Source organism: Haliotis rubra, unplaced genomic scaffold, assembly GCF_003918875.1.
Source record: "Haliotis rubra isolate DU_JTF1 unplaced genomic scaffold, ASM391887v1 Scf4, whole genome shotgun sequence".
In the NCBI taxonomy this organism is placed as follows: domain Eukaryota; kingdom Metazoa; phylum Mollusca; class Gastropoda; order Lepetellida; family Haliotidae; genus Haliotis; species Haliotis rubra.
Window position 1 is genome coordinate 4,929,660 of NW_025767079.1, and position 21,496 is coordinate 4,951,155.

Below are 21,496 nucleotides of genomic sequence, written 5' to 3' on the forward strand. Positions count from 1 at the left end.
AAGGCAGGGACCAACAAGTACCATATTTTAACGTCTTTTGGTATGATGCGGTCAGGGATCGACCCCGTGACCTTCTGCACTCCAGGCAGACGCTCTAACCACTACACCGCGGAGGCAGTCCAGAACTACAGTGTCACCATTTGAAAACAAACAACTAAATAAAATGTAAAATGAGTTTTTATTTATCGTTAAAACAAATAATACACAAGGAGTCAAGAAACATAGATGTTGGTATATTTCAAGCCCCTCAACAATCATCCATCATTCAAGACAAAAACACATACATTCAATAACTGTAAATGATTCTTGATGACTGCCAAAAAAGTTGGAATGCTTGCTACTCTTTCTTCTCTTTAGGTTCTTCCTTGAAATGTAGGAACACTATACTTAGTATAAAGACTCCAAACATCATTGAGAAGGCACTGGTGTAATAGGGAAAGGCTGCTGGGATGAACCGCTCAAACTGGGTGTGCTGTAACGGCCGGACAGACACCTGAAACAAAGACAAATGTGAATGTTTGATGTGATCAAATATATTGCAATTATTTTGTACGTTTTATACAAACTAAACACCTCAGAGAGAAAAATACCTCATACTTTGCATATACTTGAACATATCAAAAGGAAAAATACCTCATATTTTAGTACATATGTGTAGATATAAATTGCTCTTTTTGTTATATAACTGTATAACCGATATTGCATCATTATCCCAATAACATGACTGTCAGTCTGCAAATCTACAGTTTTATCACATTTGAAAGTAAATAATTAAGTCCAGAACACACCTGTGCCTGAAAGTTTGAGGAATGTATTTACTGTTTCACAGTGCACTCATATTGACTACGGACCATATTGTCTGGACCACACAATCCACTGACTGACACCATGAGCATGGATCTCAGATGTGATGAGATGCATAAACCCTGTCTGCAAGTCTGACCGAGCATGCCACTCACGACAAGCATGGCTTGCTGGAAACATATTGCAGCCAAAATCTTCAAGGACAGCTAGATTAATGATCCACCTATGGAGGACAGTCATGGCATTAAGACAGCAAAATTTGTTGTAGTCAAGTCTTACAAGAATCAGAGCGACACCGCTTTTAGCAATATTCCAGCAACATCATGGCGCCGGACACCAGAAATGCTCTTCACACATGTACCCATGTGGGGAATTGAACCCGTGGTCTTCGGCGTGACGAGAAATGCTTTAACCACGAGAATACCCCACCATCCCCTACATGTGAGGAGGCTTACCTGTGTTGTGCTGAAGAGATGGGTGTATCCCACGCGGTTGTAGTCGACACGGAACTGGTACACTCCGTACACGTCGGGCAAAATAAAGTCAACATAGAACAGTCCATCTGGAAGAAGAGGTAGTCGTCCATCACACACATGATGATGTTACAGTTAGGAATCAGTTCACAAATAGGAACAACAAAACCTCTCCACATCTATAAGAAATATCTCCTGAAAGCACAGTTGATTGTAAATTTCTCACCAGATCATGAGCATGTGTTTGTTTGACAGTATTCAGCAGTGTGACAGCTTTATGACACTGTCTGTAAACAATCGAGTCTGGACAGGACAATCCAGTGAAATTTGTTAAATCCTTATGCAAAAATTGATACATCAGTACTTTACTTTAAAAAATTTCTGGGATGTTTTAAAACTTTCCATCATAAAACTGCCATAATGTCAAGTGTATGAGTTCATAGAACGACACCTCAGTAATAATTTTATCACAAGTTGTCTAATGGTATTGTGCACTCTGTACATACTTTGCTTCTTCAGACCAGTGCGGACGAAAGGGTCAATCCTGACAAACTCCAGCTGCACATCTGATCCCTGGAATGGCTGCCACTTGCCCTCGGACAACTCCTCGATCTGGATCGTGTACCTCTGTAAGTAGACCCAAACATTTTTAATTTCTGCAAAACTTCAAAAACAGTTCTAGTGACCGTATTAACACATCAGTCAGTGATGTTTCAGCCACAATACATTTTCTTGGAAAGAATCACGATAATTCTGATAACACAACGCAACCATCCAAAGACAATAGATACTGAAACACTGGCAAAATACATTTCCAATTTCTGTACTTTTCATACTATTTGGGAAAATGAAACGACAATACAAATCAAATTACATTGTTCTGTGTAACTAGGTATAAGATAATTAAGCCATGACTTTTGTCAAACGATCATCTTCTTTGTCATGAGAGTCAACAGTCACTGTAGCAATCATTTTCTTGTCCTTCCACCTGAACCTGTTTAGACTGTTTCATTATATTATATTTACATTTTATTTGGTATGTGTAGCACCAGAACCAGGCGAGGACCCAATAAACAGAGGTACAGATAAGCTGCGTATCTGCGTAAATTACGCAAATATTTATGTGAAAACTCAATTCCTATTACGTCTGTTGCGTACAAGTACACTTGTATTTTTTTAAATACTCAATAAATTTGATTGTACATGCGTACACAGAAAACTGTCAAATCTTAGCTTGCGTACCAGTGGATAGATAAAGCAACTGAGGTATATTGAGAGGTTCTATTTCGGCACATGAACACTCAACTAGCAGTCTTTCATATCGTTTCTCATATTACAGATCAAATATAAATAACAAACATTAACATTTAAACTTTATTATATTTGAACAATTAATGGAAAAAGGCAAAATACCCAATTGATTTTGAGTGAGGTGAGTACAATTTGTTTGGTTACTCAGAGGAAAATTAGGATACCCAATTGAGATGAAGACAAGTGGGTACATAACTCAATGACCCAAAAACTTATCTGTAGCTCTGAATAAATGTTCTTTTGTGCGAATCACAAAAAAATATTTCTGTGGTTAATGCTAAATCAAGACATATTTATTCGGATAAGAAATTCAAATTCAATTCTGATCTTCAGATAATAACTAATTTGTTTCAAAGAAATCCCCAAATATTTCATGCACAGGGCAATAGCATGTTCATAGCATTCTAAACAATTCAAATTCGTTGAAGACGTATGAGCCTTAAAGACATAAAAAATTGAGAGTGAGTGAGTTGGGTTTTATTCCGCTTAGCTACCGTTATGACAAAAAGCCCGGGCTTACATATGATTTTGAAAATGAAAGTTGGTCAAGCCTGCAATACTATCTAAAAATAAAGCTTTGCAACCTATCGGGCTTACATGAAAAAATTGGCTTCACACATATAAGTGCTGAGGGGAATCGAACCAGGACCTTCGGCATGACAAGTAAACACCTTAACCACTGGGTTTGACCACCACTCCCAGGTACTGTGAGGACTGACAAATAAGCACAACTACATACTCTCAATAAAGTACATGTGCTGCATCCCTCAGACACTCACCACTTTGTCGAAGACAGTGTAGGCCGCTGGTGGTACACTCTCCCCTTTCTTCTTGTGGGTGACGGCGCCGACTCTCAGAACACCCCTCTCCTTGAACACCCAACGAGCCATGTTGAGAGCCAGCTCCTGGTTGCCTGACTTCTCAAACCTGCAGAAAAACAACACTTACAGCATTTTGCCTTGCCCTTCAATGTTCTCACGTTAGTTTTACATGAGAGAATACACCAGAGTCATCCAAAACCTTAATTCTTGTGAGTTCTTCAGACAAAATGTTTAATCAACAACATATAAACTACAAGAGTATCTGCCAAATGCCCTAATTAACATGTTTTCACCAAAAATAACTGTTTACAAAGGTTTGTCATGAACTTGAGTGAGTGAGTGAAAATGTAAGGTCACACTGAAAACAGACAATGCAAACCCATGAAGTATTGGCCAATGAGTATTTTTAAGCATATGTCTAAAAATGTAAAACATAAAGATTGTGCAATGGAATTAACTTAAACTTAATTCAGGTAATTCAGAATGTACTCACTTGTTGCCACCATTAGCCTTCTGTACAGGGGACTGGAAGAACTCATCACTGAAGAAGTCGAGAGATCCCACGAACACAACCCGAGCATTGTTCCTGGCCTGAAGGGCCGCTACCAGGAGGGTGTTCTTGCCAACAGCATGGGGGAACTGCAATAGATGAATTAGTGAGTGAGGTGTGTTCGACTTACATTTATTTCAACAATAATATGGCTTTGTTGATAATTTATCACTTAGTTTCATATTTGGCTTCAGGAACTTTCAATGCTAAGAATGGAGTGTCCTGATTGGACAGCTGCATAACATAAATACACTTCATACCTGTAGGTAAATAAATGAAATAGCTGCAGAGTAAGGCCAAACAATTACCCTTTCTAAACGTGTATCTTTGATGATTTAGTCCTGGAAAATTATGTGCCACATTAATCGTACGAACTAAAGACAACAATCACATGAATTCAAGACATCTGGCAGCTGTGTGTCGTGTGGTACCTCGGATATCTTGGTGCCAGGGTTGTGGCTGTAGGCTGTGGAGGATGCATGGAGAACACTCAGCACTAAGGGGTTCTCGGGGTCGGCCAGCATCCTGCAATCACAACCATTTCAATAGTAACTGATGGGGAATGAGAATATACTCCAAAAACATAGGTACCTCATCAGGTGAATGAAGGTTGGTTTGGATGGTTTAATGACACACTCAGCAATATTCCAGCCATATGGCCGCAGGTCAGTAAATAATCCAGCCAGGGCCAGACAATCCAGTGATCAACAACATGAGCATTGTTCTACGTAATTGGGATATGAGACATGGGTCAACAAAGTCAGCGAGCCTGACCACCCTATCCTAGTCGCCTCTTACGACAAGCCTGAGTTACTGAAAACAATTCTAACCCGGACCTTCATGGGTAAGGTGAACAAAGGAGCAAGAATATCTTCTGAAATGCTGTGTTCCTTATATTACAGAAGAAAACATAAATTTCCATGATCATGTATATCATTTCTAAATGCCATTCAAACTCTTTAAGAAACAAGAGTCATCAGAAGATGACATATCCCCGGCCCCCACATCTTTGAAAGAACAAATCATCTGACAGTTACTTAAAGTCCAGCTTGATTTTAGACTAAGTGCAAATCGTTTCCATGGAAATCATGAAAAAAATAAATGACAAAAATCTGCAAATAGCAAAAGGCACCACTTTGGGATCTGCCTCACATATCTGCCAAGTATTGCTGAAAGATATTGAGAAGTTTTCGAGTTGTGCTCCGGAAACGAAACCCACCCCTCCTTTTGGGACTAAGTCCGAATCGTTTCCATGGAAACCGGGGGGAAAGAAAATGACAAAAATCTGCAAATAGCAAAAGGCACCACTTAAGGTTCTGTTTGATATATCTACCAAGTTTTGTTGAAAAATATTGAACGGTTCTTGAGTTATGCTCCGGAAACGAAGCCCAACCCTCACTTTTGGGACTAAGTCCGAATCGTTTCCATGGAAACCGGGAAAAATAAAAATGCCAAAAATCTGCAAGTAGCAAAAGGCACCACTTAAGGTTCTGTTTGATATATCTACCAAGTCTTGTTAAAAAATATTGAACGGTTTTTAAGATGTGCTCCGGAAACGAAGCCCACCCCTCTTTAAGACTAAGTCCAAAACGTTTCCATGGAAACCTAGAAAAATAAAAATGACAATAATCTGTAAATAGCAAAAGGCACCACTTTAGGTTATGTTTGACATATCTACCAATTTTTGTTGAAAAATATCGAACGGTCTTTGAGTTATGCTCCGGAAACAAAATGATTACGGACGGACGAAGGCGACGACTATATCCCACCGCATTACATGCAGGTGGGATAAAAATCATTCAGTCCTGTGTTCCACTAAAACAGTTCATTACACATAAATCAGACAAGAACATGAATCATGTTATTACCAATATGTTGATCTAGAACTCACCCAACGCCACGGTAGAGGAAAGGGGAAGGATTCTTCGGACCCACGATCATGGGGGACTCGATGAGATTACCAGGGTCGGCAACAATCAGTGTGTGCTGAAAGTGCAGGGCCATCATTAAACATTTGTTGTTCTTGTGTTTCTTGTTAAGAGATCAATGCAGCATTCTGCGATTTACTATAGTCTGGACAAATTTTAGTCTGGATAAAGCAAATCAGCTCCTGATTCAGACAGACCAATCCAAGATATGACTGAAAATTCGGAATCACAGTGACTTGACATTACTCATAATGTCCCACCAAGCTTTATATGAGCATCCGCTGTTTGTAAATAATCAAGTTTGGATGAGACAAGCCAGTGATTTGGACATCATGACCATCAATTTATGCAAATGATATATGATGGCATGATCCTACCAAATCACTAGTGATTCTGACCACCCAATCTCACTCACGACATTACCTGAGCTGATGAAGGACAATTCTAACATGTTCTAACACAGATAACCACGTACACTGATTTATCATTGTAGCATGTATTCAGTGAGTTGAACACCTCACCTTGCCTTGGTCAGACACGTCGTAGTTGAGATGGTCAATGACGGCTGTCCTCTCATCATCGAACTCCACACCACATTCAGTTGCAAGCTCTCGCAGTGGGTCACCTGTAAAACAAGGGGCAAGAATGAGAAAGTGAGTTTAGTTTAAATCACTTTGGGCAATATTCCAACAATATCACGGTGAGATACACCAGAAATGAGTCAGGAATAAAACCCGGGTCTTCAGCGGGATGAGCTAACGATTTAACCACTCAGCTATCCCAACACCCCTGGCAAGAATGAGACGATGTGCATGCGTGTGTATGTGTATCTGCTTGTACTAGCCCAGACTTAAGCTGGTTTTATAGTGCTAGCCTACTGAGATACCATGCCGCAGTGAAGCATGAATACCCCACTCAGACACATTATACTGACTCTGAGCCGACCAGTTCTTGTTGTATCCATTAATGCCGAGCACCAGGCAGGGACCAACAAGTACCATATTTTAACGTCTTTTGGTATGACGCGGTCGGGGATCGAACCCGCGACCTTCCGCCCCCCGGGCGGACGCTCTAACCACTACACCACGGAGGCGGTTACCACACCCCTGGGACTTAAATCATTAACTACAATCAAGAGTGAGTGAGTAAGTTTGGTATTACACCAGGTTTTTTAGCAAAATTCAAGCAATATCATAGCACAGGACTCCAGAAATGAGCTTCACACTGGTGGATGAAACTATGAGCAACATGCCATCAAGTTTACATCACAGTCTCACAACCAGTTCAGTATTGTTTAGCTGCATTTCTCAGTTAGCAATGGAGTGAGTGAGTATGGTTTTATGCCGCTTTTATTTTAGCAATATCACCGCAGAAGACACCAGATATGGGCTTCACACATTGTACCCATGTGGGGAATCGAACCTGGGTCTTCGGAGTGACATGTGAACACTTTTACCACTAGGCTACCCCACCGCCCATAAGAAATGGAGTCTTGACACCTGTTCTAACCTGAATCCCTTTTGTGGTTCACCTTCAGACAAAACACTGTTGTGTTATGGTTGACTCCTAGTAAAAGCTTATCTAGTCATCATTTTGCAGTTTTGTTGAACATTGGATACTTCAAAGTTTTTACGTTGGACCGTTTGGCTTCAACCCAATAGTGTTTAACTGTATATTATGCAGCCATTGTGTCTAGCCACTCCCCCCATGACAAACAATAAACATGATCAGGGCCTAATCCACACAGCTCTATACTGATGGAAATAAGAAATGGGTCTATATGACAAAATTTTTGTTTACATTTCAACAGAAATAGGACATATTAAGAAACATATTACTATACATGTCCTATGATAAAAAGAAATAGATGCCGTTCAACTTGTACGTGGAAATGGTAAACTTACCAATGGCTGAGCTGGCAGCAACGAGAACATTTCCTCCCCCATCAATGAAACTTGTGATGGCAGCAACATCGAGGTTGCCCCCAAACTCTGAAAAGAAGATCAGTAACACTTTAGTGCCTGATACGATACAAGGTACACCTGTACCCATCCAGTCTGTAACAAAACTAGTCAAAATCCCTGTCCCACACTCTAAGTAATACAGAAAGGCTGTAGTGCCAATCACACCAACAGAAAACACAAAACGTCTTCACAAATACCACCCATCATAAAATCGAAAGCAAACGCTGACAGAACGATAGTTTTATACATGAGGTGAGGTGAGGTGAAATTGGGTTTAACGTTATGCTTGAGAATATTTCACTCATATGACGACATGCATGCGTGTGTATGTGCGGCTGCTTGTACTAGCCTAGACTGAAGCTGGTTTAATAATGCTAGCTCACTGAGATACCATGCCGCAGTGAAGCATGAATACCCCACTCAGACACATTATACTGACTCCGAGCCGACCAGTCCTTGTTGTACCCATTAATGCCGAGCGCCAGGCAGGGACCGTTTTATACATGATAGGATTTGCAATAATCAGATATACAAGCTGAACACACACATTCTCATGACATTGGGTCTTTTCCAGTTAAAAAAATATTTGGGTCCAGAGTCTCAGTCAAGTCTTAGAAACATATGAAGTTAATGATATGTGTGATAAGGTGGAGACTTACCTTCAACAGAGGGAGAGAAGATAATGAGATTGTCGAACAGGAATTCACCATATTTGACAAGGGCCAAACTCCCATCATCAGCGAGTTTAAATGTCAGGTCAAATCCAATATCTGAAACATAATTAAAAATATATAGAAATTATGCAATAATTGTTGTGATGAAAACTGAACTTAAAAGCTTTACTACTACTTCATGATAATACTTTTAAACGTTTATAAAATACCATGATACCATGATATCTTTGTATCATGATCATAAAACTCAGCAACATTCAAGCATTTTCTCAATTTAGGTATATATTAACAATGTTGAAACGTCCTAAAAATCTGAATGATATGACGTCATCAAGCTGAAGATAACTTAGCAATAGCGTGTTCTGGACCACTGGCAAATAATTGATGAGCAATAGCGTGTTCTGGACCACTGGCAAATAATTGATGAGATGTGTTGAAAATGTGCATACAAACATGTACTCTCCTGCATTTGGCCTCATATGCTTAGACCCATGTAAATATGCATTTTTGGATTCAGTGAGATAGGCGATACCATTAATTGAGTATGTGGAAAATATGGAATTGTTTCATTTTGAGCTATTGCATAACTGAAAAGGCTGGTGAGACAAGGAAAACAATATATTTCAGGGCCTGAGATCATAGAGACAGTTTAGCATGCACCAACCGACCGACAGTAACAGATATTTAGTAATACAATTTTAAAGATATGTGATTGTGAAAAGCATTTATCATTTGTTTAAGGAGCTACTCAGAATGTGAAGATCTAAGGTTTAATTTTGTGCATTTCGCAACTGACTGTTTATTTGATTATGATATGAGATATTGTTTGAAATTAAATCATATTAAATGTGTATTATCAAGTTACTAGTTAGTACAAAGTAACACATATTCTGCAATGGGAGCAGTCATTGTCCATTACGTCGTTGTCTTTTCAAAATTATGTAAAGACGCTTAGATGCGATAAAAGTCTGATACAAATTTTGTGAAGACACATGAAAGCATGAACACAATTTTTGGGCCCAATTTTTATCAGTTAAAGTTTCCATGTCTTCTGCAAAGTAGCCACCAACGAACAATCTCATTTCTCATCGATTTCTCCCTTTATACGTGTCACCGGTTTGTTCGCCGGCATGGAAGTGAATCGCAAACAACTAATTCAGTAATGTGGGATCGACGATTTCTTACCTCTTAATGTTCTGAAAAACGTTGAATGTGTTTCTCTGATGGCCCAGTTGTCGACTAAAATCAATGTTCTTTTTCCTGCTAATGCAATACTTGCAAAAGCAAGGAGACCCAACACTCTGCATAACGTGTTTGACGCCATCTTTGTACACGCACTTGCTGCAATCGGAATGTCGTTTCACGCTGCCTTTTCGCCTCCGTGAGCACGCCAGATGCTGCTGATACGGAACTGTCCGATTCACTCCGAATGAATCTTGACTATTCCGATGGTTAACGAAGCTGGTCGAGAACCACGCCTCCTTTCACATCAGTCTAAGTAAACTTAATCTCAGTACTATTCGTTACACTCCTCTACTGAGTATAGTAGGGTAACGAATAATACTGAGGCTAAGTTTACTTAGACTGCCTTTCACATGTGACGATTTGAGTAATAAGTGGGACATAATGCAAATTGTTATGCATATTTAAGCTTTGGGACAAGAGAAAGAGTAACCAAACTGGGAAATGATATATGTCCTATTTAACCATTATTAACTCCTAAATCAGTTTGTAAAATGTAATCCACGGCTGGATAATTTATATTGTGTACAATGTTGGCCAATTGAAGATTCGGGTAAGGAATAGTTTTGCAACCACAAAACACACTTACCATGTTTGAAATGCATATCTGTACCAAAAAAAGCAGATGTGTGTATTTTCAAATAAGATATCCAAAATACCCGTTGTGTATGATGTGATTATAAAATCAAATGATGTTTTGAGAGCTAAAGCTGTAAGGAAGTATATCAACTCAGAGCTGTATAATCCCCACTTCAGTTAATTGGTAGTTGTTTTTTAATCTAATGTCACTAACCTAAAATATTCTCGACTGAAAATCAAACACATGATAAAATCAACTGAGAGGGACAGGTACTCCACCGGACTAGCTGGGTTTGAAGTGACGCTTGACGTATAATTCAACACTAACACTGCACGCCCATTGATTAATTAATGACTTTAATAGAGCTCTGAAAAATGTGCTCTTTCAAGAAAATAAAAGGAGGAAGCTTTTCGTCAACTGATCGTGTGATTTTGGAGATGGAGATGGGTGGAATTGTTTTAATTTTTGAAAAACAATGTGAGAAGATTGTAAGATGAATTCAAACAGCTAACAATCAGCATTCTCATTCTTCCGTAGGCTAGGACGTTTGAACTCCTTAAATGGCAAAATTATTAAACATTTCTAGGCTTCTGTAACAAAACTGTTTTACCCCAACAAACAAACAGTTCACATTGGCCATGACGCTGCTGTCAATCTCATGGCAGGGACAGCCCTCAGACAGGCGATCATCGCTCTGGGAGGAACAGTTTAGGTTATGAGCCAGCATGTCTTGCATATGTCAGAGTGAGTGAGTGAGTAAAGATTTACAATCACATCGGCAAACTTATAAATTCGCGATAAACACAGTTAAATTTAAAAATAAAACAGTCGGCGTAGGACAGTAAAACAAGTACAATATCACGGGAAAGTACTTAGAACTAGTATCTATCTCTAAAATTTGATTTCTATTTCAAACAATACGATATATAAACGGACTATAGATCACCATACCATGGGGAAACACAGTACTTTTGCTACTGGCATGGACCCTAGCTGGATTTACACCATCCCTTCAGATGAAAGCGACAGGAGACAAATCTAGCCATAAATTAAGATCACACATATCCTATGATTTAAAATATGGTAGGTCTAAACTTTCTTTGAATGTTTTGGGACTTACTTATCCGCATGTTTCAGAGTTTTTGCACGCTATTGGTGGCCGTCTTCACGAACAAACCCATGGGACCCTAGCCGAGAGCCGTGATGCGGTCCTATACAGTCAAGACATCGCGGCTCTCGGCTAATGGGAACCGAGCACAAGGCCTGAAATGCCATGCTGGCAGACCCAGCTAATGCTCTATGAGGATATAAATATATAACACGTATTTTCCCAATCTGTGTAACATTATTTATGAAATTTTATATTTTAGATCACTTGGTAAATATCTTTATTTACGAAGTACACCACTTCTGAAACAACTTTTTAATAAATTCAAGTCAGCGAGCCTGACCACCCGATCCCGTTAGTTGTCTGTGTTACTGAAGACCAAATCTTCACATGTCACAGCTTGTATTTTATACCTTCTCTTGGCGGAGAGTTTGTCAAAGACAACCCATCGGATAGAATGTTTCCAAAAGTTCCAGTAACGGGCGGAACTTCAAAATCTGCACTGCACCCTTGCACAAGAAGCTGATGTGTTCAAAGCAAGTACGTCCTCATCGCTATCGGTCCAGAACAATTTTTAAGGATGAAGAAATACAGTAAAAGCTTTAGAATTTGTTATTACTTTTATCAAATCTCATTTCATTTAAATTCATACAAATCCAACCACTCTCGTAAAATTTCATAAAAATGTACATCTCTTTAAAATTTCAAGTTATTATCAGCATATACATTTGAAAACTTCCCTGACATTTTCCACTTAAAAAAAACGTGCGGATGTCTCAATACACTGGTCACGGAAATCAGTTTTAGCAAAACGCCTCCAGACTGAACAATTAGTGTGGTAAACTGCATTAACGAATGTTTAGCATGGTGAACGTCCGTCTTTTGCACACATACAGGTCACACCAAGCCTACTCACATGCTAACATATATCACTACTGTGCAATTCAATTTTAGATTGAAACAGCCGAGAATCTTGTTTCAAAATTTCAAAATTGAGGGCATAGGAGTTTTCTTCATCTTTCCACACATCAACTGTCAGATTATCCCCCATCAAACTTTCTTTTTGATACAGCATGGATGCCGACTTAACATAATGATTAAAGCCCTGTGTTGGCTTATTTGCCGACTGCTCTCTGTGTGATATAGCCGCAAGACCATTCAGACAGTACCGAAGGTAGTTTATGTAGTTCGTATGCAGATTCGGGTCAGTCTCACTTCCGTAGACTCTCATATCAAAAGATGAAATTATATCCCTATTGGCTGGTTTTGAAAGTGGCTTCAGTATCAGAGGCTCTCCGTCCACACACAACTTGCCATATGTTTCTTTGTATTCCTGAGGAAGCTTTTCCGGAAGTCGTGTCGTCTTGGAAACGAAGACGTTCTGGATCCAGCACCTTGCAAGAGGTTGCGGTATCTCCGGATGCATGACGCTGTGAGCAAGGACCATTGTTGAGTTGCCGATGTTGGATAAATACGAGTCAACGACCAATGGTGCTTTCGGAGTCGATACGTCGTATAACTCTGGGGCTATTTCTAGTTTCAGTGACACGATAAATGGAAGGTTGTTTTGACACAAGAGGTGGTAATCAACGAATGATCTGTTAGGGTCATCGATGGTTGGGATACAGAAGTACACTCGGGCGGAGTCGATCAGATGCAGGACGGACCACGGGCGTACTCGAGCTGAAAGAGATCACGTACAGGTACAGTATGGAATCCCAGAGGATACATTGCCCCAAACATGCAAAGACGGCTACAGATTTCCCTCAAGAAAAATGACATGAGGCGGTGGGGTAGCCTTGTGGATAAAGTGTCCGCTCGTCACGCTGAGATGAGGTGAGGTGAAATTGTGTTTAACGTCGCGCTTGAGAAGATTTCGCTCATATGACGACGTGCATGCGTGTGTATGTGTATGTGCGGCTACTTGTACTAGCCCAGACGTAAGCTGGTTTTATAGTGCTAGCCCACTGAGATACCATGCCACAGTGAAGCATGAATACCCCACTCAGACACATTATACTGACTCCAAGCCGACCAGCCTGATGTTCCCCTTCATGCCGAGCGCCAGGCAGGGACCAACAAGTACCATATTTTAACGTTTTTTGTTATGACGCGGTTTGGGATCGAACCCGCGACCTTCCGACCTCCGTGCGGACGCTTTAACCACTACACCACGGATGCGGTCGTCATGCTTAGGACCCGGTTCGATTCAACACATGGGTACAATGTGTGAAGCCCATTTCTGTGTAACTTTTCAAGTGTATTTCGAAAAGCGGTGTAAAACCATATTATCTCACTCACAGAGATATAATGTTGGTTAAATGTTGCATAATACAGCTACAGTCGACTGTAATACTGCTGAAGATCAAGTCCAACTCGGATCTTCACAAGTTTCAAATGTTGTAAGTTCAGTGAATTAGTGGAGGTTGTCAGGAGTTGTCATAACTCGTATCAACATGCACCGTGTATTCTATATGATTAAATATAAGCAGCAGCCATGCAGTCAACCAAGTAACTAAGCTTGATATTAGAAAATGTTAGCTATTTACCGGCTCCATCAAACGCCTCATATGGAAATCCTCCAGGAATTCGAACTCGAACAGAAGAAGGTGACAGGAACTGCCTGGTGTAACCCAACTGCTGTCCTATTCTGCACATTAAATGAAAAACTCCCATATGAGTTGATGGTTCAGTCTAGGACAGGTATCACTCCAAGGTATCAGATGTACTGAACATAAGATGTGGATGGTTCAGTCTAGGACAGATATGACGCCCGGTATTTAAGATGTACTGAACATAAGATGTGGATGGTTCAGTCTAGGCAGATATCACTCCAGGATTTCAGATGTACTGAACATAAGATGTGGATGGTTCAGTCTAGAACAGATATCACTCCAGGATTTCAGATGTACTGAACATAAGATGTAGATGGTTCAATCTAGGACAGATATGACTCCAGGATTTCATATGTACTGAACATGAGATGCGGATGGTTCAGTCTAGGACAGATATCACTCAAGGATTTCAGATGTACTGAACATAAGATGTGGATGGTTCAGTTTAGGGCAGATTTCACTCAAGGATTTCAGATGTACTGAACATAAGATGTGGATGGTTCAGTTTAGGGCAGATTTCACCCCACTGGACTTCAGAATGTCGCCAATATTGCTCAGCAACCATCGCATTTAATACATCAGATATTTACAATATCTATCTATTTTGATTAGTACTGGTGTGGATATTCAGTCAAATACAGTAGGCTGGCTGTCTGAGTATGGTTTTACGCAGTTTTTAGCAATATTCCAGCAATATCACGGCGGGGGACACCAGAAATGGGCTTCACTAGTTGTACCCATGTGGGGAATCGAACCCGGGTCTTCGGCGTGACGAGCGAACGCTTTAACCACTAGGCTACCCCACCGGCCCCAAATACAGTAGGAGACTACTAAGGAGAAATTAACTACAGAGGAGGAGGATGCCATATAAATGGCCTTTGTTGGAGTCAAGAGATACGACTTTGTCTGGACTTGCCCCCCTCAGTTTGAACCTTTGCCATCTTGATTCGAGGGGTGAAAGAAATGGTCTGGACTGAATGGGGATGTTTGGGCCAGTTGCAAGAGTATCCCTATAATTAAATCATATGAAAATTATCAGTGTTATTGAATCAAATTATATTTTCAAATATTACATTACAATATAACAAAACGACAGTGATATTATCTTACAGTTTGAAGGCTGACATTGTCTTGTTTACTCAAGCAGCCAAACATCAGCAGGATGTACCGAGTTTGATCACCATCTACATCAGAACTCTGTGGAAAGACACACATACAACTTGAACAACATTTCTATGGCTTTGTTATTTCTTGTAATCATGCTAACACTGACCATCTCATGTTACTTTTCTGCATATTCATTTGCCTGTGATTGTTACACTTCAGAAAGTGGGAGTACATTTTGAGAAAAATGTCAGTTAATTAATTTTACAGATAATATTTCTGATACAATTTTACTGCCACGTACTTAAGGTCCCACTAAAATTATTCATGATGTCTGAAAATGTGTTGTTAGATGACTGACTGACTGACTGAGTTTGGTTTTACGCCGCTTTTAGCAATATTCCAGCAACATCACGGCGGGGGACACCAGAAATGGGGTTGTTAGATGAAGGTGTGTATACATACATGTGTATAATAAATTAATTACATATACCTATTTATTTACAATAATGAGCAAATCAGACATTGAATATAATTTAAGGTACGAAATGTCAACTTAAATTATGTTTCCTCTGTAAGTATCCACGACTGAAAAGAATCGATGATATGAAATACAAATTCAAAATTGAAGAGCACAAAACGATATTTTACGTGAGCTTCACCTAATATATATGGTATATAAAACAACAACAATGCGATCAACTTCTCGTCATTGGTGCCCTGCTACTTAGATATGAAATCCGTGATCTCACAGAGAATGGTGTATTTGTGTCGTGTAAAACGTGAGGTACCTTGTATAATCTGATACACGTCCTAATACCCGAACTGCTGCAGCGAGAACCTAAACAGGACAGGGTGCAAAGTGCAGGAAAGGGAGAGCACTCTCGTTTAGTAATCAAAACTGTCAACCCTCTAATAATGTATGCCTTTTAACATTTTTCCTGAATGGAGTCTTTCGTTGTTGGTGAGTTACTCCCGTGTTACATATCTGTAGGTTAAATGAGCAGAACGTGTAAAACAATCATCAGTCACATCAATGTATATAACATTGACGTGTCGCAAGGTGATGCAATCAATACTTATCATCTTAAAATAGATTATGAACCAGGAAATGGGTTTAGGAAATGAATAAATTCAAACTGAGAAATGTTCATAAATATATTTTGAAAACAAAATGAGAGACATTATGTTCTAACTGACATTTCTCTAGGCTACAATTATATGTAGCCAGTTGTAACTAGAACGGAAATAAACATGCATGTAATTCTACGATATGAATAAAGCCATTAAACATCTAAGTATCCTAAAAGAATTCGATAAAGGATCTCTTCACTAAAAAGTATCTCCAGCTCTTTAAAAGGGCAGAAAAAAGGTAATATCCCCCAACCCCAACTCTAACCGCCCGCCCCGCCCCCCCCCCTCTCCCACCGACCAGTGCCCATTACAGCGATTACCTACATTCTAATCCTCAGACCGAACTTTCACCTTTACCCTCAAAAACATACACAACCACCCCCAAGTCCCCACCCCCAAGTCCCCCAAGCCGTTAAATATTTATGGTGATCAGCACTGGCGTAGGAGATAAATAATTATTTATCGATTGGTATTCAGGTGAAAGGTTATGAACACGTGGGTTACTATGATGTGTGAGTGTGTAAGGGAATTGCTGCACCACGTCATTCTGTATTGCATGGCAGCTATCTGTTGGATACTCTGTATAATGACGACACTCCACGGACCTACTATATATGCTAGGTACAGTCTTGCTGTAGTCGAGAAAATCCGCCACAGCACTGGTGTACACTGTTGTAAACAGCTGGAAAACTTATTTGGATAAACCTGCCTGTATCCTGTAAACGCAAACAGGTGAGATATGACATTTGTTATTATCAGTATAACTTAGGACCGTAGTGATTGGCACCATCTATTGGCGAAGCTGTAAAGGGAAATAACTGAGGAATGTTCCCCCATTGATTGGTAATACTGTCACTCACAAGCATCAGCGTGGCTACCACTTGTGTATATCATATCTTGACCATGCTAACGGGGGAGAGATTATTTGTGAGTGAGTTGATTTTAGTTTTATGCTGTTTTAAAGTCAAGCAATATCACTGCGGGGTACACCAGAAATTTGACTTCACACATTTGGGGAATCGAACACGGGTCTTCGGCGTGACGAGTGATCGCTTTAACCGCTAGGCTAGCCAACCGGTTGTTTATAACCATTCGTGTATCCAAGGTACTACTGAGAGAGAGAGAGAGAGAGAGAGAAAGTCTGGATCTTAAGCGCTTCGAAGGGTTACTTGTGCTGGCCATTCGACCAGGTGGTGTCCATTAACTTTGTTGATGCTTTGTCTCATGTAAAAGTGAACGATTAGCTTTCGCCTAGTAAGCTCACCCGAGGTAACATTACTGAAACACCTCTCATGAGTGTTACACAAAACTCGCATTACTGGAATAAAATGAATAGTATCAAATGTTCAACGTGCTTTTGCTGCGGATAATAACCGAACACCCCCGCTGCACGTACATGTTTAATTACTTGTGGTGTTATGGTCCATCCAACAGAGGATTAAGTATCACAGGGATGCTGTTTTCGATATTATACTATTTAGCACATTTCTTGATATTCTGTCTCAAAACAACGATTTAACTTTCAAGCAACGATTTGCTTTCAAGCTCAAACCGGAAAGGTTCTTACCGATGTTGAACAAAACACAGAATTTCTGGAAAAAGTAATTGTGTTAAAAGGTGCAGTGGCTACAGACAGTAACTGGACATTCGTAACTACACTCATGCTAAATTACTTTTCGTGTTGTAATCCATCCCATGCAAGGATAAGTATCTCCAGGATGCTGTTTTCTCAATAATACTAGTATTATTGAGCATATTTCAGTTGTAACGCTAAGTAGTAGGTCACTGGTAATGTTCGACTTGGGTTAGAATAGGTCTTCAGCAACCCATGCTTGTCGTAAGAGGCGACTAACGGTATCGGGTGGTCAGGCTCGCTGACACATGTCATCGTACCTCAACTGCGTAGATAGATGCTCATGATATTGATCACTGGATTGTCTGGCCCAGACTCGATTAAGTACGGCGTTAAACAACTATCAAACAAATCAAGATCATTTTGAACGGTGTGATAAACAACTAAAAATTTATTCGGACCACACCGAACGGATAAATTGTTTTTATTTGTTGTTTTTTTAATGTAAAATTAAACATTTGCTTTGCACGCCCAATACGTTTCTATGGCAATTGAGGCGCCCAGAAAACGGGTAAATATCTGGAATAGATTGCATATATACTCAAGGAAACGAATAAAGGAACACTCGTAAGTGTTCCTATACTCTCTTCCGGGTTTGTTGTCATGCTTGATATTGCACTGTGGGGACCTTCATGTGTTCCCTTATTCGTTTCCATGACTACTGTACATTTGTTTCTGTAGTTATAAATGTACAGTTATCTTGTTTGTTAACATAGATATCAACGTAGTTATGCATTTCTTTCTTCCAGACTACTGAAGATGTTCACCGATAAACACCGGGAGGACCTGAAGATCAAGGGTTATACTGTTGTAGAGAACGTATTAACCAATGAAGAAGCAGATAGATATCGAGGAATGTACACCGATTGGCTGGAAACATTCAAGGGTACTTTTCCTCATTCGATCAAATCCTTAATTCAGAGGTACAAAGTTGGGCACATGGAACCCACGTGGGCAGTGAGGCTGAAATCCAAGAAGGTCTTTGAGGATCTATGGTATACAGAGAAACTTCTGAGCAGCATAGATGCCATAGCTATTGGGCGTCCCCCAGAGGATGGGGAGGAGGATTTTCATTCCCCCGGGCGACACTGGTTGCACATTGATCAGGGGCCGGAGAGGAAGGGGCTGCATGCTTATCAGGGTGCTGTGTATCTCGAGACGGTTGATGAGGATGATTGGGCTTTCGAGGTAATTGAAGGAACTCACGAGTATCATGATCGGTACTACAAGGATAACGAATATGCCATTGGAAAGAGGAAGGAGAATCCTATATGGCGCTTTAAGAACCTACGACACGAGGATATCGACTTTTTCACCGAGGAAAAGGGGCTCAAGAGAACAAGAGTGGCTGTTCCGAAAGGTGGGATGGTTTTATGGGACTCTCGTCTCGTACATGCCAACTCTCGTGTTATCAGGGGAAGGGAAAACCCCGGTAGGTGGCGCTATGTTGTGTTCGTCTGCATGACTCCCGCCAAATGGGCTGACAAGCTATCCCTGCAAACCAAACAAAAGGCGTACGAGGACCTACGCATGACAACACACTGGGCGAGCGATGGGATTGGACTGTTTTCAGAAGAACTTCCCCCATATGCTCCCAAAGACCCAAATCCTCTGACGGAACACCCTCCATCGGGAAGAACCAGAGAAGCTAAACAACTGGCTGGAGTAATACCATACGATGAATCGGTGGATGACACTGAAGTCATGGAAGCCCCCGAATTCCGATTGGATTTTTTGGAAGCGTATAAAACGGCTCAACCTCATGTTTTTGATTTTGGACACGATGAAGCCTTCTTAAGGAGGAGAATGATCACGCTCTCGGTGTTTGCTGTCCTCGTTGCTCTAACTGTTTACTTCTGGACGTCGTAATCTTGTCGGGGAGGTGGGGTAGCGCCGTAGTTCATGCGTACGCTCGGAAATCCGAAGACCATGGTTCAATTCCCAATATGCTTACACTGTCTGAAGCCTATTTCTAGTGTGTGATGCTGTGGTATTGCTGTAACATTGCTAAAAGCGGTGTAAAAATCAAACTCACTGACTCGCTACAATGGTACATGGAAACTGCATGTACTCCTGTTATTCAATGTCATTAAAATCTGGCCTTAGGTATTACTGGTCTTTGGCATAACGGGTCACGTCAGACCTGTCAGGACGTCGTTCTGGAAAGTGACTCTCGGAATGTGTTTATGATCAAGCTATAAAAAGGGTATTCCGATTAACAGTTACGGGGTGTTCGGCTTATCCCGTGAAAATGATCATGTATCCGTCACTTCACTGTCACAGTGACACTTCAGTATGTTTTTTGCACAGTGTTCAAATTTTTGAAGCGATATTTTTCAAAGTGTATTCTGGAATGAAAGTTGAAAGTTTGAAAAAGATAACTATGCTGTATCGCTCGAGAAATTGATGTTTTTTGATTGACTTATGGCAACTTTTTGTTCATTTCGTATTGCGTTCAAAGTTTGCGAAAGGTCGCTTTAACAACCTGAAACAGGGTGTCTTTGTGTAGCAGTAGCTAGAACTTAATATGTGATTTCAGTGAGACTGTTCTGCTGTGATAAACCTCAAATACTCATGTTTCATAAGTCACTCAGATTAGATTGGCAGCGGTAGACTGAATGGAAGTTGTTGGGATTTTGTCTACACTGGATGATGTATTTGTGTTAGACACCATTTAGATGAAATTTTCTGCCTGTTCTAAATGTTTTTCATAAAAGACAAAAATGTAATTTTTAGGGGAGACAGTTCCGTTTTTATAAACAATCTGAAGCATAATTATTTATTTTACGGTCAAATGCCACATATACCATAGTTTGTATGCTGGGACGAGACAGCAATGCTGTTTAGTGCGACGTTCATTGCCTGCGTTTAATGTGTCTTTGTTACAGTGTTAACTGAGTATTAAGGTTAGTTTATTCCTATATTCACGTTTGCTTATCTGTTATTTACTTTGTTATTCATGATGTTATAAATTGTTAAACTGTGAAGATCCGGGTTTGAACTGGTCTTCATCAACCCAAGCTTAAGGGCACTTCCGGCTTGGTCGGTGCTCATAATGTCGATCACTGGATTGTTTGGTCCAGTCTAGATTGTACCTTCATATTTTTTACGTTGATGATACTACAATGTCAGATTATGTACTAGATACACAAAAATAAGGAACTATTTAAATATTTTAATGTTCATTATATATTAGTTAAGTTATGGTCTTGTTCTTCAACATCAGGTGTATGAAAGGCACATGGCTGCGTTGACTAACATTTGTCACTAACATTTTGAATTTTGTTATTAAAATTGTGAAACAAAGAATTATTTTGTGTTAAACCTGTCTCCTTGTACAATGAATGGATAAGTCGCCATAGACGCGTGGTGGGCGAGCTGCCTAAGGCGCCAGGCTAGTGATCCAGCGATCTTGAGGTGCCGAGATCGAGCCCACCTGTGACCGGGTGTAAAAACCTTGGAGTCATCTTTGTGTGCAGACTCTTTCAGTGTTGTCACAACCCCAAGTGTACAGTAGACAACCCTGTGCACTTAAAAGAAACCCACGAATCCGTT

At 40.2% G+C, this 21,496-nt stretch overlaps 3 protein-coding genes across 6 annotated transcripts; 1 reads left to right on the plus strand and 2 right to left on the minus strand.

Moving 5' to 3' along the window:
- Positions 1-159: 159 nt before the first annotated feature.
- Positions 160-9,887, minus strand: LOC124287207 (dolichyl-diphosphooligosaccharide--protein glycosyltransferase 48 kDa subunit-like). The gene is made up of 11 exons (XM_046723705.1): positions 9,711-9,887; positions 8,511-8,621; positions 7,792-7,878; positions 6,409-6,512; positions 5,851-5,945; positions 4,391-4,484; positions 3,903-4,048; positions 3,368-3,515; positions 1,784-1,904; positions 1,260-1,366; positions 160-493 (listed from the first exon to the last, which is right to left on the minus strand). The coding sequence occupies exons 1-11, from the start codon at positions 9,847-9,849 to the stop codon at positions 338-340; spliced, it is 1,308 nt and encodes a 435-aa protein (XP_046579661.1). The 5' UTR covers positions 9,850-9,887; the 3' UTR covers positions 160-337.
- A 2,165-nt stretch (positions 9,888-12,052) lies between these two features.
- Positions 12,053-16,054, minus strand: LOC124287060. The gene is made up of 4 exons (XM_046723533.1): positions 15,966-16,054; positions 15,181-15,267; positions 14,005-14,105; positions 12,053-13,138 (listed from the first exon to the last, which is right to left on the minus strand). The coding sequence occupies exons 2-4, from the start codon at positions 15,195-15,197 to the stop codon at positions 12,375-12,377; spliced, it is 882 nt and encodes a 293-aa protein (XP_046579489.1). The 5' UTR covers positions 15,198-15,267; positions 15,966-16,054; the 3' UTR covers positions 12,053-12,374.
- Positions 16,055-16,061: 7 nt separating this feature from the next.
- Positions 16,062-21,250, plus strand: LOC124287056. Of its 4 annotated transcripts, none has more exons than XM_046723526.1 (2): positions 16,062-16,138; positions 18,691-21,250. In XM_046723526.1, exon 2 carries the CDS (start codon positions 18,701-18,703, stop codon positions 19,808-19,810), a length of 1,110 nt encoding a protein of 369 aa, XP_046579482.1. In that variant the 5' UTR covers positions 16,062-16,138; positions 18,691-18,700; the 3' UTR covers positions 19,811-21,250. The 4 variants fall into 4 exon arrangements, with proteins under 4 accessions (XP_046579482.1, XP_046579481.1, XP_046579483.1 ...); XM_046723525.1 differs by lacking the exon at positions 16,062-16,138 and adding an exon at positions 16,724-17,040; XM_046723527.1 differs by lacking the exon at positions 16,062-16,138 and adding an exon at positions 17,115-17,235.
- Positions 21,251-21,496: the final 246 nt, after the last annotated feature.